Raw genomic sequence first — 18231 nt, forward strand, 5'->3', positions numbered from 1 at the left:
CTAAGGGTCGACCTCGTGGCAGACTTCCATGTAATCAGGGTCGTGCATGATGTCCTTAATCATATCTTTCAGCATTGTGTATCTTGGGAACATCGGGTACAACTTTGAACTGACGTATTCCGACTGGAAAGAAAAAACAATTTATGTATTAGTAAATGCATATTTTGCAACCAAAGTTCTTTCCTTCTTTATATCCAAGCTCTAGTTTATCTTAAGTTATTTTTTATTGCAATCTCACCTGATTGCAAGTGATGATGCAGTCTAAGATTGTAGCGGGCAAACCTGTTAGGGGTAGGTAAGGCAGTTATATTAAATCCATACCCCTAATCGATTTCTACGATACATCATACTGGAACAATACAGCGCTTGGCAACACATCTTTGTCAGCAGAGTGATAGGTAGCCGAAGCCTTAGCTAGACCAGACCAGAGAAAATATAGACATTACCAATCCCTAAATTGTCCCCGCCGGGGATTGAACTCGGGACCTGTAATTTATAAACCATCAGGTCATCGAAAATTTCCAAACAAATGTTGAGGTCGCCGGTCCGGTCAACTATTTTGTGTGCACACAATATTGACTGTTTATCGCTTGTTTACAGAATACACGAGCAGGTCCTACAGTGAGAGTTCTCAGAAACTTCACAATCTTGTTGTAAGTGTATTTAATTGTTACAATTAAGTATTAGATTAGCAGGCATTTGCGTACCTGTCTTTTCAATTAAATAAATTTCCTTTGATTTTGAAATATGTACATACATTTTAAAATCAGGATTGCATTTTAAATATTTTCAGCCAAAAGATTCTGTTATTATAAACAAACATAATATATGGGTATTATAAGTTAATAAGCACACAGTTACAGTTATTTGAATTTCAAATATTTTATTTATACATATTGTTATAATTTAATATTAAATGTACATACATCATTTACTACAAATGTGATGCAAAATCACGATAACATGTACCTTGATATAATAAATGAGTCTAGTTTCCTATTAATACAATAATAAAGTCACGATAATAAGACTTGCAACCAGATTTGAATAATATCTCAGGTTTATCTATATCTCATTGTAAACATAAAATTTACGAAAAACAGACAATTCAGCTCGTATAATAAAGATAAAGTTTTCTAAAACTGAAAAAAAAAAAGTTCTTACTTAGGCTTGGAAATTTGAGTATTATTTTGACAAACTGCTACGAGATAAATCAAAATTACAGCAATTTTACATGCATGGTACGGGTCAAATACATGACTGCAGCGGTCTGCAAAAGTTGTGCGCAAATCCATATCTGTCGTGGTTTGGAGGCCAAATATGGCGTCAGAACCGTGGGTGGTAAGTAGTGAAATCATATGAAGCATGATCTATTAATTAGTAGTGCTTTAGTAGTATTTTATACCTATGCAAAAATATTTCTGCCTGGTTGACGGGTGGCATCTTTTGAAATATACACATAAAATTTTAGTATACCTGAAAAAATATTATATTCAATCTTATCCACTCCATGCATTAAAGACGGAAAAATGTTTAATTCTAGTGTAATCGAGTACGGATATTATCATATCAATGTTACTAATAAGTAGAGATCGGATACATTTGTATACATTTACACGTTCGTCCAGCAATGCCTCTTTCGCTGGCCGCTGCAGTAGTGTGACACATACGATTCTTATTTTATTTTATGGAGAAATCCTCTAAGATAATACTTACGATTATCTCGAATAAGCACCTATGAAGGGGTATCAGACCAGTATTTATCTATACATATACATATCTAAATACCTTAAGTTCCCGGATAAGGTTTCTCAACCCAGTATATTTCTTCAGCAGACGATATAAATCATTTGTCATTTGAGTATTTTCCGTTTCGATTTGCGATGTTGTCATATCTGAAACACAAGGTATTTTTTTAGCTTTTTGCAAAAGGTCACGTTAAATGTACCTAATAGTCGTAGTAATTTAAAACTGACTTTATTGTAAGTAATCGTATATACTTAGTCTATCGATACTTATAAAAATACGCAATTTCGTTCACTAGGATGATATATTATGTAATAAAATAATAATTTTACAAATTTAATTGGCAATCGGTTTCTGAGATTAGCACCTTCAAAGTTTCAATATGTACACTTCTTAATATTATTTCAACAATAAATATAATTATAGATAATATTTCTTTTATTCGTACATCCATGCTAAGTAAGTATGGATATACGAATAAATCTATCTATCTATTATATACTAGCTGACCCGCGCAACTTCGTCTGCACCGAATCGGTTCTTAGAGATTTTATTATCTTAAAAAACCCTTGAAACGAATTGCAGCGCTGCCTACCAGATCCAGTTTTATTTATAAACTATGCTAGTCGCGGCCGGGCGGCCCGCTGCATTTTTCTTGCTTTTTGCGTTTCTATACCCGTCGCAACTTCTAAGCCATAGGTTCCATTTGAATAATTTAAAAAGGAATTTGCAGGTATATAATCAAAATTAATATTTATAAAGCTATTTATTTGGATTAGGATTAATATCATGATAAGAATGTCGACATCTTACGATTATACCCGTGTTTTGAAAGAAAAATAAAAAAAAAAAACAATTATTATGACTTAACCATAACAGTTAGACATATAGCCTCGCGGCTTCTTTTGTAGATAATCACGATTACTTAAAACATGTAGTACATTATTTTTATGTATCATTAATCATTTTCGGGAAGTACGCCATTAAAACTTAAAGTCGGTATGACAACTTTAGAAAACATCGTTATATTTCAGCCAACTAAAGAAAACCATAAAAATTCAAAAATTCAAAATTTATTTATTTCAAGTAGGCCTGATATAAGCACTTTTGAAACGTCAAGTCTGTCTGTTTGTAGTGATTCTACCACCTCATTCATAGTAAAATATACACTTAAACCATCCATCAATCTATATATATCCATATATATAATATCCATCCTCACAAACTTTCAAATTTATAATATCAGTAGGATGGTGCATGCATTCGATCGTTGTACCGTATGCCTTGCGACTTGCTAGTATCTGTGAAGATTTATGTCCTTTATTTCCAACAATATTTATTAGATCTTCATTAAAATTATACAAAACATGCTTGTTTGTATACACTTTCAAATAAAAAAAGAATTATTAAAATCGGTTCAAATTTAACGGAGCTATGAAGTAATTGATAAAAATTATCATCCCGTTTTCGCGAGTAAACTTATTGTTTATCAGGATAAAAAGTATCCTATATGTTGACCCAAAATACCAGTTACCACTATACCAAATTATATTTAAATCCGTTCAGTAGTTTTCACGTGATGCCCGGACAGACAGACAAACAGACAGACAGACAGACAGAAAAATTAAATAAAAAACAGTTTTAGACTCACTATCGATTATAAAGCATCCCCCGGTAAAAAAAAATCAAAATGTATTAAATGTACAGAAATCTTCCAGTTACAATTTTATTATAAGTATAGATTTAACCTCAGGTTAATGGACACAGGGTGCCAATTTCCAGGACGTGTTTATTGCATGCCCTGCGAAGTGTTGCCTGGTTTACAGGCGATGATTTTCCAAAAATCATCAGGTTCAACTGCTTGTTCCGTCAATTTTTACTATAAAAATAAGCTGTCTTATAGTAGAAAATTATGTAGTATAATATAATATAAGTAGTATTTTTGGCTTAACGTGCTTTTTAAGGCACGGGGGTGAACGACAAAAAATGTCTAACTTTGAAATTTATTGACTGCAATCACTGTTGTCCATTTGCAATTATATATTAGGTATAAGCAATATGAAATCTGGAATACCAGTAAATAGATGTCTGAAAAAAAACGTAAAATAGATACTAATTTATTGTATGTTATCGTCGAGCATAACATTTAGAAAAATAATAATAATACTCGAGAGTAGAGCAATGGGAAGTTATCCGAGAAACGGAAATGAGAGGTAGAAAAGGCTTAGTGCCTTTTAAGAATTGAGGATATTACGATATGTAAAATTCTTGCTGGAATATCCGATAAATTTGCATTCAAGCCAATTGTACAACTCTTTATATGCATGTATTTATTTATGTATTTTTAAATTTGGTATGCACACCTTTTTTAAGAAAGAGCTTAAAAAAACCGTAAAATATATTTAAAGACTTTTGTAGAGGGATAGCAATTTTACAAAGGAGTGTATATTTTTTTGTTACGCCATCATAAAACATTTTTCTCTAAGCATTAAATAAAAATGTATTATAATTTTTAAATTTTTTTACTTATGTGTGTCTTAAAAAGACACCTGTAAAGAGATAAAGTTACCATTGAGTCTTTCTATCCGCTCCCGTTTCTCAGCAGCTTCCTCGGCAAGCTTGGATGATGTCTTGACTCCTTCCCCGGATTTCTGTGTCTTCTCCATGATAGCACAAGCTCGAAGCACGAACGCTGGCACTGTCTCGGCTTTCTCTTGCTTAGGGATTTCGACTAAAGACCAGTATTGGGTTTCTAAGCGGATGACATCCTGCATATTCATTAAATAATAATATTGAAAAAGTTTATTTCCAAACATCTTAAATCTAACACAAATTAGTTGATGATTTTTATAGTTTGGGGTATGGGGTTGGTACCTGACTCAGGTCAAACATTTTTAGCCCTCGTGATGAGTAGTCGAATATACTTAACAATTCTACATTAACGAAGTTCTAAGGAGAAAGGCGAGTGTTGGCTAGAGATTCGTCAATCTTGAAACTGAATGTCTGTCAAAAAAAAGTAAAACGACTCTAAAGTTGTTCCAAACAATTGGTTTGCCTAACGAGAAAAGTGTGTCGGCGGAAATACAAAATCGTAGAAAACGCGACATTATTTACTTTAAGCTCGTTATTTGTTTAAAGCTGGTTCTGAAACTGATAGTGATATTTCATTTAAAAGTTTTATTCATACTTCACTTCGCTCCAGAGCTTATAATGTTGGAAACGTAGGCGGTTGGTAATTAGCGTTCTAATCTGTACGCGCTTTGACCACGTTATTTTGGTCTGATGGCGTAGGTTTATTTTAGTAAAGCTGCCCGCCACTTCCTATTCGTGCAATTTCTGTTTTCCTGTGGGAACGGATTATTTGGCATAAATTAGCATAGTTAGGTCGACCGATAGAATCTGCCTTTGAAAATGGATAGATAGTTGAATTGTTATCACCTATAATCAAAGTTGGAAAGTACTGCGTGGTCAACATAACATAACGATTTATATGAAACCGCGGATAAAAGTGCAGTTATTATAAATTAAAACTAGAAACCCTTTGTCCGCTCGTCCGGGGAAGCATTATTGCAATAACTATTTCTAGCACAAAACAGCATTGTTGCAATTATATTCTCCGGACTGAAGGTCGTGGTTGCTGGAGGTAGTTGTGACACATGTGGAGACTCTGTTTATACTATCAGGTGGGCCATCTGCTTGGTCCGTCAATTATTACTATAAATAAAAACGAAATAGTATACATATACGTCAAGGGTGGTCTTCATTTAATCACAGTTTTACAGAATGGTTTAATAAAATAACGATTATTATGACCGACCGAGGTTTCAAGTGGGTAACTTTGCCCTGGAACGCTTCCAGTTTAACTGATAAAGGCGTCGTTGCTCTTGTAACCACAACATTTAGCTCTGCAAACTTTTTCATGTTGAATAATATTTAAAGTATGCTCCATTTGGCTGTGGGTGTTTTGGAATTGTGGCAGGATGGTTGATGTTTGAGTCAACAAACAACTTTCCCTCATCCGTACAAAGAATATTAAATGAGCGTTAGAATACAAACATTAGGTTTATTTTATTATAACATATTAAACACATTAATATAACACAGAATTCAGTAACGAATTCAAATTCTTTCGGATACTGCCTACAACTCCAGGTTGTAAATGCGAGGTTCTTAAGCAAGTTTTTCTTATATAGCACGACACCCTTGTGTAATATGTAAACAAAATAAACTGTAGCGACTTCGTGTTGTTTCGTTTTTCTATAGAATATCCAATGGGAACCATTTGTTTTCTCAGGATAATAATTCTATTTTATTCGGCTAATATGTAAGCTATTATATGTAAAATCGGTCACGAACGGTTTTGCTGTAAGATATAGATTTCTTTTTAACAAGAACAGCTCTTTTATGTTTTTCCGGGATAAAAAATATGCTAGTCTCGAGGAAGCTAGCTATTTTTGTGCCTTATAGCGTTAAGATCGATAGAGTGGTTGAGGCAGACATAGGAACATACACAGGCTTGCATTCTGGAAATGGAGTTTCATCGTGCCCATTTGGCAATGGCTTTTGTCTTACTTTAGTCGCGCACACACGTGAGATAGAAGACCTGCTTTTTCATTAAAACTCTTAAGCCGAAAACAATATTTTTAAATTTTTAGAGAACCTAACCGGGTATCTTAACAACATTTGTCGAAACGTCCTTTGCTAACTATTTTAAAAAAAATTATAATTTATCTTAAGCTTTAAGAAAAATTATAATTTTTTATTGAAAAATAAGTCCGCCGGAAATATCTGACTTTCTAAACACATTTAATGAAGAAATGAAGTCCTCGAAAAAAAATATTGTCGAATTGAGGCTTCTATATATGACAGCAGACTGAAATCAAATAATTGTAAAAGTTTAAACGAGCTTGAAACATTTACAATTCACTTTGAAATCTTATTTGACGTTCTAAGCCCTTCTGAGTGGATCATCTCCCTCGTCCAATCTTCATAAAGTGTTGATTGACGAGTATTTAGTTTTCTCTCTGAATACCTGCTAGAAAAAATTCTATTCTGGCTTCAATTTAGTATTTTTATCTATACTATAATATACTATTATAAATGCGGAAGTGGGTTGGTTAGTGAGTTTGTTTGACCTAAGTTAACGCCCTAACTAACAAATCAAACTTGATTTTTGGCATCGAGTTAGTTGAATGGACGGCTAGTTTGTGTTTCTTTGTTAGAATACTTTATTGCACAAATCATTTAAAACAAAGTAAAGAGACACAAACACAAAAGAAACTTAATCTAAACATTGAGGCATGCAAAGGCTGTCGTATCGCTTAAGCGATTTCTTCCGGGCAACCTCGAGCAATGACGGCCGATTGGCGCAGTGGGCAGCGACCCTGCTTCCTGAGCCGAAGGCCGTGGGTTCGATTCCCACAACTGGAAAATGTTTGTGTAATGAACAGGATTGTTTTGCAGTGTCTGGGTGTTTATATGTATTTTATAAGTATTTATGTATTTATTATTCATAAACAAAATTTCATCAGTCATCTTAGCACCCATAACACAAGCTACGCTTACTTTGGGGCTAGATGGCGATGTGTGTATTGTCGTAGTATATTTATATTAACCTAGGGTGAAGGGAAACAAAGGATTTAATACTTAAAACAAACAAACAGACTGAAACACGTTAGCATTTATAGTATTTTAGTTTGGATTAATTAACACATTTCTGTCTAAAGCTTTTTCAGATGTTAATAAACTCAATCTATGTCTATAAAATTCAAAACCACATCGGCTTAGGCTGTGCGTTGATTATCAGTCAGATAATCAACGCACAGCCTAAGCCGATGTGGTTAGGAACTTGAACTGTTGACCGTAGGTTTAAGAAAGTTCTTTTTGTGGTGTAGGTATCCACTTAGAAATGATATTTTGAAATGGGGGAATATTTTTTTTAAAATTATAATCAGAGGATGTATTGGGTAATTTCGATAGAGAACACAAACAGGTTTTTAAAATATTTGTGTGTCTGTCTGTCTATAAGCGCATTACGAAGATAACAATGGATTCAAGTGCAATTTCGTATACTTACAGCTAATATTCGAGGTCAACATTAAATACTTTTATCCGAAAAAACAATAGGGGTCCTGCGGGATATGGGATGAAAGACTTAGACGATTTTACACCATGACTTTGTCATTTGTAATTTAATTTTAATAAAACTTCTTGTATCAAAATTTGGTGAATATCTTGTGAGTTTCATTAGAGATAGAGAACTGAACTCCTCATCAGAAAGCAGCCACAAATTGACTTAAGACTTATCGTTTCTATAAAGCTACGTGTTTATGCCATATACGCTGTATATAGCCGCTAACTCTATTATAAAAAATGGTAGCAATTTTCTTGGTTAACGTTTAATATTCGTAGTGCATCATAGAAGCTGAAATCAGCGTACGCTAAATTCTCCCGCAAACCTTGAAATTTGGTCACCCATCCATCTACTGGCTAAAGTCAATGTTGCTTAACCTGTCTATTTATTATTTGAAGGAGCATAATTCTATTGCAGTTTTTAAAAATTCCATTCCAACCGGGATTAAATAGGGGTTTAAGGGTCGTAGAAAAGTTATAAGTTTTTTAAGCGAAATTATAAAGATTAGCATTTAGGTTGACTGTTAATGTGATAAAACACATGTTTCATGAGAAAAAATTCAATCCCTGAGAGGGTTATATCTTAATATATAAAATAGTAGTCCACTGACATTGAGTCAGACTAAATCTCAGGATCTTGAAATTTGAAAGGTTCCTTCTAGAACGTAGGAGTCAGCTAAGTCAAGGTTTTGAGAAATTCTAAACGGATGAAGGTGGGAAGTTTGTATGAAAGTATAATGTTTTTGAAGTTCGATACTTGGAAATCGGCATTAAGGTTGGAAAATATCCCCTTAAGGGTGGAAAAAATGTTTTTGCTGCTTTTTTTAGTCTACGAAAATGAAATTTAAAAAGTATTAAGACTACAAACTACAAATCAGGAATTCTACACAGACGAAGTCGCGGACAGTCGCTAAAATCACCCTTTCCACTAATGTAACTAAAACTAGCATCCTATTTTTTATATGTTATTTTTCTATTTTTTATAAGGTTTTTTTTCATATTTTTATAAAACTTAAATAGCCTATAACAGCCCTCTGCTGGACTTAAGGCCTCTCCCAACGGGAGGTATTGCCCATAATCTCCACGCTGGGCAGACGGATTAGTGAACACAGTAGATGGTAGTAGTAGCACAGAGGACGCTGCTGCCCGTTTTCCGTTATGTTTTTCCCCAATCGCCTCGTACGACACCCGCGGGAAGAGGAGGGGTGGTGACAACTGTATTCTGATCTGCCGTCACCACAAGGCAAGGGTTTATCTGTCTGACTGTGATGTGATAACGAATAAATCATGGAATAGATTTTTAGTTGCTGGAAATAGACGTAGGAGGTCCCGCGGATTTCTTTTAATTTCGGGGCAAAACAAAATTCCGTCGCGGACAAATCCGCGGGCAACTGTCATTTACATTATTATATAAGAAATTAACATCGATAGTTGATGTTATATTGTCATTAAAAGAATCACTGGTGTTATTTAATTAAATTTCAACGGCTCAACCATTTTTGAGAATACAAAAACCCGAAACAAATGAGTACAGTCCCTGAAAACAGCTAGGATCAATAATTAGGTACCATAACAAAAGCTACGCTTACTTAGGTAGTATTTTTATTTATGTATATATGTTAATTTCACATTCTTTTTATAAAAATGGGTATCTCATGGGATGGTAATCATTTTATAATTTAAATAATTGTGCTGTGTATAATTTTGACTTTCCATTGCATACTCTAACCAAAGTTTAACTGAACTGGTTCGAGGAGAAAATAAAACAGCGGTTCAGGAATTTTCACAAATAGGTACAAAAAGTAACAACTATCACGACCGTCTTCTCTAAGTGGATTCGTTTGCACTGGAACCTTTCCAGTTTTCACTGATAAAAACAATCTTGCTTTTGTAACCATAACATTTAACGCCGGAAACTTTTACAAGCGTAATAAAACGACTTTTATTTCGTGAATTGTGGTGAATAAATGAACAATCTTTGAAAAGGTTTTAAACTTTTAAACTATTGTCACTTACTTATTGAATTACGTAATATAACATACAATAAGTACGAATATTAGAAACGTTTATCTAATTGGAAGTATTTGCTATAATGATGACTGCGAATAGTATAAAAATACGCGTAAAAGCTCTACGTACTGGAAATATCGACTATAGTTAGTTTTGTAATTTTTAAAGAGCTAGACTATATTTTCGTGCTTTGGTGCGTACCAAAGCCACCGACGCAGCTCAGTCGCTTTATATGGGTGAGTTTTTGGATATTATTACGTCATCGACTAAGTCTGACTACTAACCGTTTACCGTGTAAACTTTTATATGGAAATCTACTTGCAGACTTTGTTACCTGTTTATAAAATGGCGCAATGGGAAGTGAGGTCACAAAATATTAAAAACTAAAGGAATTCGAGATTAAGCTTCAAAACCTACTTAAGTCTAGAAACTGTGTCGCCTATAAATTATTACCTACTCTATTATCGAGTGATTACACAATATGTTATTTTCATAGGAGTTTGTGGAAACACTAGTCGTTCCTGTAAGTTATTAGTGCTTTACAACTCTACCTTGGTCTAAAATTTTGAGCACGGAACCAGATGGCAGTATAGAATGCCTAAACTGCCAGCGAATCTCATTCATTCAATCAATCAATCAATCCAGTGTAGGCTATAGTTACAGTTACTTATGAACGAACAAAAAAATTGTTATATTATTATTATGAGTCCTTATATTATTATTATTATATCAACACTAAAGCATTTATTAATAAAATTTGGGAGAATTTATTAAAATTATGCATTTACACCACCAACGTACGTCAAGAGTACAGTCAAGAGCTTGTTTATTTCTGTTGTCCATATTGTTAGCGTCAGAGTTTTTCTTGTAAAGATGCAAATTCCTTGTGTAAAAAAATTCACAAAAATAGAGAGATTGAAAAGTTAGTATCGCAGTCTCTTTAATGAAATCAATTAATGATTCTCTGGGTTTCAAGCCATAGACAGTTCTAATTGCTCGCTTTTATATTATGAATACCCTATTTGACTCAGCAGAAGTTCCCCGCAATAATATTCCGTACGATATGAGACTATGAAATTAAACAAAATACACTGTCTTACCGTGGATACATCTGTCAATTATCATCCTGATAGCAAAAGTTGCTGAGTTTAATTTTTTTTTTTTTCAAATTATTAATATTGAACGCTCAGAAGGGTAATTTGGAGTAATACTCTGATAAAATTTCATTAAATCATTTTATTATTTATCTCCTATTTATCACACATTAATCACATTAATTATTCACAGTAATATATTTTATGTCCACGTCCGAACGTGACCACAGCCGAAAATAGACTGCCGTCCGCCTCAATCATTCAATGCCAATAAGTCTCATCAGTATGTACCTATACACAAATCAGTATCACTACTTGTCAATGTACGTCATGAAACGTATGCAACAAGGGTATATTGACATGGTTACACTTATTATTTCATGAGGTACATTGACAGACACTAATCATATTTGAAATTGCTAACAATATGAATATGAAATGAAAATTTAATGTACGTTCATAAAAACATTTCTAAATTTAAGAAAAAATGTGACTGCAATAATTTAAACATTAGAAGTAAGAATAAACTTACAGTGCAATATACTAGGTTACATAAAATTCATAATTCGTTTAAAGGAAATTACATACAATTCTACAATAAACTACCAATTGACAACTTGGAGATGTCTCTTAAAAAGTTCAAAGTTTGTATTAAATGTAAGCTTTTAGAAAAGTTCTATTATAGTATAAAGGACTACGTAAACGATGAAAAAGCTTGGGTGTTAATTATTGCTCTAACCAGGTTGCTCTTCTAATAATTTAAAATGACATTGTGAGATGGTGATAACAAAAAAAAAACACCCGGCTAAGTTTGTTGTGGGCTTCTTCTTAGACCAGGACGCGTTTGGAACCCTTGTAGCTTTAGTTTTAAGTTTACGAATGTGGTTATCGCCATCATCTCACTACCGTGTAATTCTTATGTACGCATCAAAAGTGCCACCTATGGGCCGGGCCTACTTGAATAAAGATATTTTTGACTTTGACTCTGACTTTGACTTTAATATGTGCGATAAGGCCACCCTTTGTATCCTTCTTTGTAAGTTTATTTTTGTTGTGTCCATTGTTTTTTTTTCCTATTTGTGTACAAATAAAGTGTATAAATAAATAAAATATATATGTGCTCTCCATTGAAGCTGTGGCAACTCACTGCTTCAATGGAGTACAAATCGTAGTAAATTCTAATCCTATTTCTAATTTTTCACTATTTACATATAGTCATATTATTATTGGCTATACAGAGTGCCCCTGTAGGTACAAAATAGATACATTTAGTTTTCTTCAAGTTTCGTTAAGATGATCAGTAAAACATTTATTTCTGTTAAAGTTAACTAATATAGAAGTGTCATCTGCGAATAACACAATTTCTGCATTTTTCCCTATTACAGACGGTAGGTCATTTATATAGACAAGGAACAAGAATGGCCCAAGTATGGAGCCTTGTGGCCACTTCTAGATCCATTTTAGCTCTCTTTGTCATTTTATTATTTACGTATACTTTCATTTCACGATTTGAAATTTAGAAGTAAGTAAATTTGAGAGAACATTGTATTTTTGCCCTTCAAAGCTAGGCTGATAGACGTAAAAGCCCTCATTTTAGTCATTGCATCAAATCCATAGTATAACTTTTTTAAGCACTGAATAGAGTTTGACGGTTGATACGACTTCCTAAAGGCATGGTTCATCGACGGTTTATCGGAATCCGTCTCCATGAAATATTTCGGAGTGAGCTTATTAGATTCAGCTGAGCTTTTACAATCCTTCTATCAAATAAAGCTTCGAAAGTGCCTGCACTGTATGATGTGATTCCATCCTTTCATGTACAGTGTTCACAGCGAATAGATCCGCATATTTTTTTTGAAATGCACTTTGTTAGTATCCATGCCCATATCTGTCTGCCTATATACGTGACCCAAAGTCATACATTAAACGAAAGGTTCGAACGAGCCAAAAATTACAAAAAGTTGTTGTGCGGGAGACCAGTAAGTAGATTATCGATAAAAAGTCCTTTTAATTCTGCACTCTTTTAACTCTATTAACTATATTAATAAAAGTACTTTAAGATGTATTTAACCTTATGCCCATCTCAAAAATGGCTGTAGCCCTAACGATTTTTAGTAGTGGTATAGAGCTTTTTGTGACAGAGCTCATCTGGTCAACTACTAACGCCATGCTTATTTATATCGACAAGCAGTATTGTTGCAATGAGGGTTCTGGTTTGAAAGGCGTGGTTGCCGGTATTATTATGGCACGGACAGGACACAGGGCGGCAATTTGCAATACGTACTTATTTCTTGCATGCCCTGCGAAGTTTTGCATGGCTTTACAGGCGATGGTTTTCCACCTTCCGTCCGTTCCGTATTACTATAACTCTTTTACAGTAGCAAAATACAAGGCAAGTGATTGTAATCGGACTTATCTCTTAACGTGCTTTTCAAGGCACGGGGCTGGGGACACGGGGGTAGACAACGATAATTTGGACACCCCAGACGGGACAGGTAAAAAGTTAGATTCAGTGGCAATTTGCAGGACCAGAAATATGTTGCTCGGTTTAGTTTGCAAATTACAAATCTGCCTCTCGCAGCGTAATAAGTGCTAAATTCTGTTGTACGCAATATGTTAACTTAATAATAAATTATAATATCACGTTTCTTGTAGAGAAGGATATCACTATCTATAGGGTTGTTAGTTTTACGATCTCGTTTGAGCGCAGTAGTTTTTAGTGGGAGTTGCCGGGTGCGATTTCTGGCAGGTAATCTGGGAATTTATAATTTCCCTTTTTTTACCAATTTTTCTGGAGGCTTTGGCCATGGTTAGTTACCTTCCTACCGACAAAGATGTCGCGTAGAATCCGATCAGGGACATGACTGAAGTCTCCCACAAGACCAGACTAGAGTAAATTAAGATTTTAATTTCGGAATTTGCCATGGATCTAGACCCGGGACCCTGGAACAATAATAATCTAAGAAAATCCTACTACCTTGTAATAAAAAAAAAGTTATGAAGTAAGTTAGTTTCTTTACCCTTCTTACAAGCATCATGTGGGTTTCTAATATCACTAGTAAGTAGGTAGAGATACAACCAACAATAGACAAAAGTGAAGCTGAGGTCACAATTTCTATATAAATACAACAACAAAAGAGTACCTATCGACCTACATTACTTTGTTAAAATTTACAAAGCGAATAGTTCGAAATTCCTGTAACTTTTTGTGAGCTTCTGTCAATGCAATTATGATCGGGTCACTTCACTGGAATCAACGAATTTCTTCTTCAGTTTTTTTGGTATTTGTACACTAATAATAATAACTACCTACATATTGTTTGTTGTATTATTGCGTGAGTGGTGATAGCCTAAGGGTTATGGATTCGGTCTCCCTTTTTCTGAGGACTAAGTTCGATCTCCGGCCTCTCACGTTTTGAAGTTAAGCGTTGTAAGTATCTTCAACGGTGAAGGTAAAACATCGTGAGGAATCCTGCATGCTTATAAGTTCTACATAACGTTCTCAGACGTATGTGAAGTCTACAAATTCGCACTTAACCAGAGTGGTGAACTACAACCCCAACCCTTCTCATTCTGAGTGGAGATGGCCGGTAATGGGTTGATAATGAAAATCGGCATCATTTAGATTAAGGTTTTGTTTTCATATACTTGACCGGCTAAGCAGATAAACCGTTTCTAATTAGATTTCATTCTTTTAATAGATATTCAGAATATTCGATGCATTAACGTTCTTTCAAAAATCATTGCAAAAAACGTTTAACTTAGGTTGATTGGACGTTATAAATAATTTAGGCTCCTTAGAAAAAATTCAATCAACCGGTAAAACAAAGAATAATTTAACCAAAATTTACCGGTAAGTCTATGAACAAATCGGTACCGAACACCCTGCTTGCATCCTGGGTGCATATAGGACTTTTTTATCGCTCGAAAATCCAATAGGATTTACAGAAGCATTTACATTTGTATTGTATTTGTTTACTATGTTCGGCTCAATCGCTGAACTGATTGGACACAGAGTAAGCTTGCCTTAGAATAATGGATATCTATGGGATATTTTTACCGCGGGAAAACAAACGGCTGCCGTGCAACTTTTGTAAATCAATAAAATTTACATGTCTAACTAGTAAAGGACTCTAAAAATTTCAAAAAAAATCATAAGACAAATACGTAACAAAACATATAGCATATACTACGAAAATAGAGCTTGTGTTGCTTCCGAAATTAATGGCTGTTTAGGGAAGGAATTATTAAAATCGTCTCAGTCTGAAAGTACACTTTATTGATTACAAATAAATAAACAAACAAACAAATCCTTAGTCGTTATAATATTTAATAAATATTTTAGACAAAAAAACCGACTTTGTTATATAACTAAAAAGCAAGAAATAAAATTACTATATCTTGTATAAATCATCATCTTATTCCCTTTTATATACTTAGTAGCAAGGAAAGCATGATTAATTTTCTACATTTTATTTGGCACCGGGTTAACAATGAATGAATTAATTCACTTTTATTGTACACTAAAGAAAAAAGTGGTTACAGATATACGAGTATAAACATAAAGTAAGAGAGTACAATTTGGTGACCTTATATATATTTGGCGATTTCTTCCAGGCAACCAAAGGCGTAAAAGGAAAAAAAACATAGAAAAGAGGTAGGTGTTGCAAGAAATAAGATATGTACATACCAAAATAAATAAATATAATTATACCTATAATATACATATATGTATTATTGGTTATTTAAATATATGTTAATAACATTGAACAAATAATAATAAATATATATATATAATATATATATATATATATAAATATATAAATAATAATAATTTTTAGTTCATAAGCGAAATTAGCATGTAGTGTTTACCTTTAAATGGTTTTGCATACTCTGTGTAATGTTTATATGATAAGTAATATTATTTTTATTTATGTAAAATCGCTGGTAGACCCAATAAATAAATAAATAAATAAATATATAACATCAATACTTACATCAATATATAATATCCTCAATTTAAACGAGATACAGAAATAAATAAAAAAATACAATTAAAATGATCCGCTTCAGTGATGTTCGACTGATAGAGACAAATAATTATTATCCTTCACTAGTTTCTTGAAGGTCCCAATAGATTGTGCCTCTCGGATATCTAACGGCAGGGAGTTCCACATTTTAATAGCCTGAACCGTAAATGATCTGTTGAAGATGGAGGATTTGTGACCAGGCAACTTCAAGATTCAGTTACATTAGACTTGACATAGATTGCGTCAGCGTAGTCGAGAATGGGAAGTAGTAGGGTCTGTGCAAGCATAATTTTTGAAGGTACAGGAAGAAACAACAACTGCAACAATGTCGTGGAAACTAATATTTTTTTTTTTAGTTTTACAACAAAATCGCTTTTTTCCACACTTTTTATTGACAAAATTTGCAATCGTTTAAGTTTTAATAGCCACTGCTCCTCAACCCTTAACCTGAAGCGTTAAAGGTTCAGGAGTTCTCCCGGCACTTCACAGCTGCAGTTTATTGTGACGAGCATGAACTGCTTATGAACCAAATACCATAATCGAATCGCACCCCATGCAATAGTTATTATTTTGTAGTTACAGTGGCCATCTGTGTTGTTCATCATTTGTTTCACTTGACAAAATAGTGCTTTTATTGAGAATTGTAAATTGGTTAAAAATAGAAAAAGATTAAGACCCGTATAATAAACCTACTATAGGATCTCAAGTATCGGTTAACCGAACCTGTGAATCAGTTCTTTCCTTGATGTCGGTATGGGCTTAAGATATCTGCTGTATTCTACTTTAAGTCAGTTTGACACGTCTTTGGACAGCGGTGGATTTATTAGGTACTAGCTGACCCGCGCAACTTCGTCTGCATCAAATCGGTTACTATCGGTTTTATTATCTTAAAAAAACCAAGAACTAATTGCAGCGCCACCTACCGGGTCCAGTTTTATTTCAAAACTATATAATACGCAGCCGGGCGGCCCTCAGCATTTTTCTTGCTTGCTTTAGCATTTCTAGACAACCGTCGTAACTTCTAAACAATAGTTCCGAATTGAATAACTTTAAGAGGAATTTGCAGGTAAATAATAAATTTTAATTATAAAACTATTTATATTTGGATAAGGATTCATCATGATAGGAATTGACTCAACTGACTATCCAAAAAAACGTCAAACTAAAACTCCGTTGCGCGGATTTTGAAAGACAAGGAAAAAAAGAGATGCTATTCTGCAGGAGCAGTTTGCTTTTCCGGGATAAAAAGAGCTTATGAGCTATTCCAGACTATACTGTATGTCTCTGCCAAATTTTTGCCAAATCGGTTTATTCGTTGTGGCGTGGAAGCGTAACAAACATCCATCCATACATCCATCGTCACAAACTTTCACATGTATCATATTAGGATGGTACGCATGCATTCGATCGGTATCCCATATGCCTTGCGACTCCTTGTTATCTGTGAAGAGTTATGTCTTTTATCTCCGACAATATGTAAAAAAAATTAGACAATACATAGTATACAATTTCAAATAAAAAATGGGATTATTCGAATCGGTTCAAATTTAACGGAGCTATGAAGTAAAATTGATATAAAATTTCATCCCATTTCCCGGAAGAAACCTTATTGGGATAAAAAGTATTCTATGTGTTGACCCGGAATATCAGCTACCTCTATACCAAATTTTATCCTAATACGTTCAGTAGTTTTCAAGTGCTGCCCGGACAGACAAAAATTAAATAAATATCTGTTTTGGACTGTGTTCAATAATTATGCTAATTTAATTAAGTTTCCCTTTTGTTTATTATGTCACACTTATTAATCTATACTTCCCCAAGAAGAGTTACGTCTAACGAAAACCGTAGGTAATTGGTTGTATCGTAATTATAAATGTTCCAATCCACAATTAATCTAATGGGGTTCCATAACGACCTGAATAAGTGTTTTTTTTCTAATTTATTTTACCATCTATTTGTGGGTTAAGGAATAAAAAATAAATAAAAATTACTTATAGACATTTATGCTGAAATTACGGATGGTGGCAAAAAAGGTACTGTTGGTTCGGACCATTATTATATACCTGCAATTTTCCTAATTCCATCATATCAGTTTAGCTGTTATGATATTTTTTCAAAAATTATGCGATAACAGTTTCCGTGTGGTTTACTGGCATAAAAAGTGTACTATATCCCACGGGATTCGATAAATCAAAGTGCCCAGTTTTATCAATATCGAC

The 18231-nt window shown here is 33.7% G+C and overlaps 1 protein-coding gene across 1 annotated transcript in view; it reads right to left on the reverse strand.

Annotated features, from left to right (window-relative positions):
* The window catches only part of LOC120626474, a 31012-nt gene continuing 12781 nt past the window's right edge, over positions 1 to 18231 (reverse strand). The window contains exons 4-6 of the mRNA XM_039894000.1: positions 4316 to 4514; positions 1789 to 1895; positions 1 to 123 (exon numbers count right to left, since the gene is read on the reverse strand). Of these exons, the coding sequence (XP_039749934.1) occupies positions 1 to 123; positions 1789 to 1895; positions 4316 to 4514 (429 nt within the window). The remainder of the gene's footprint in view (positions 124 to 1788; positions 1896 to 4315; positions 4515 to 18231) is intronic.

This window comes from Pararge aegeria, chromosome 9, assembly GCF_905163445.1.
Source record: "Pararge aegeria chromosome 9, ilParAegt1.1, whole genome shotgun sequence".
In the NCBI taxonomy this organism is placed as follows: domain Eukaryota; kingdom Metazoa; phylum Arthropoda; class Insecta; order Lepidoptera; family Nymphalidae; genus Pararge; species Pararge aegeria.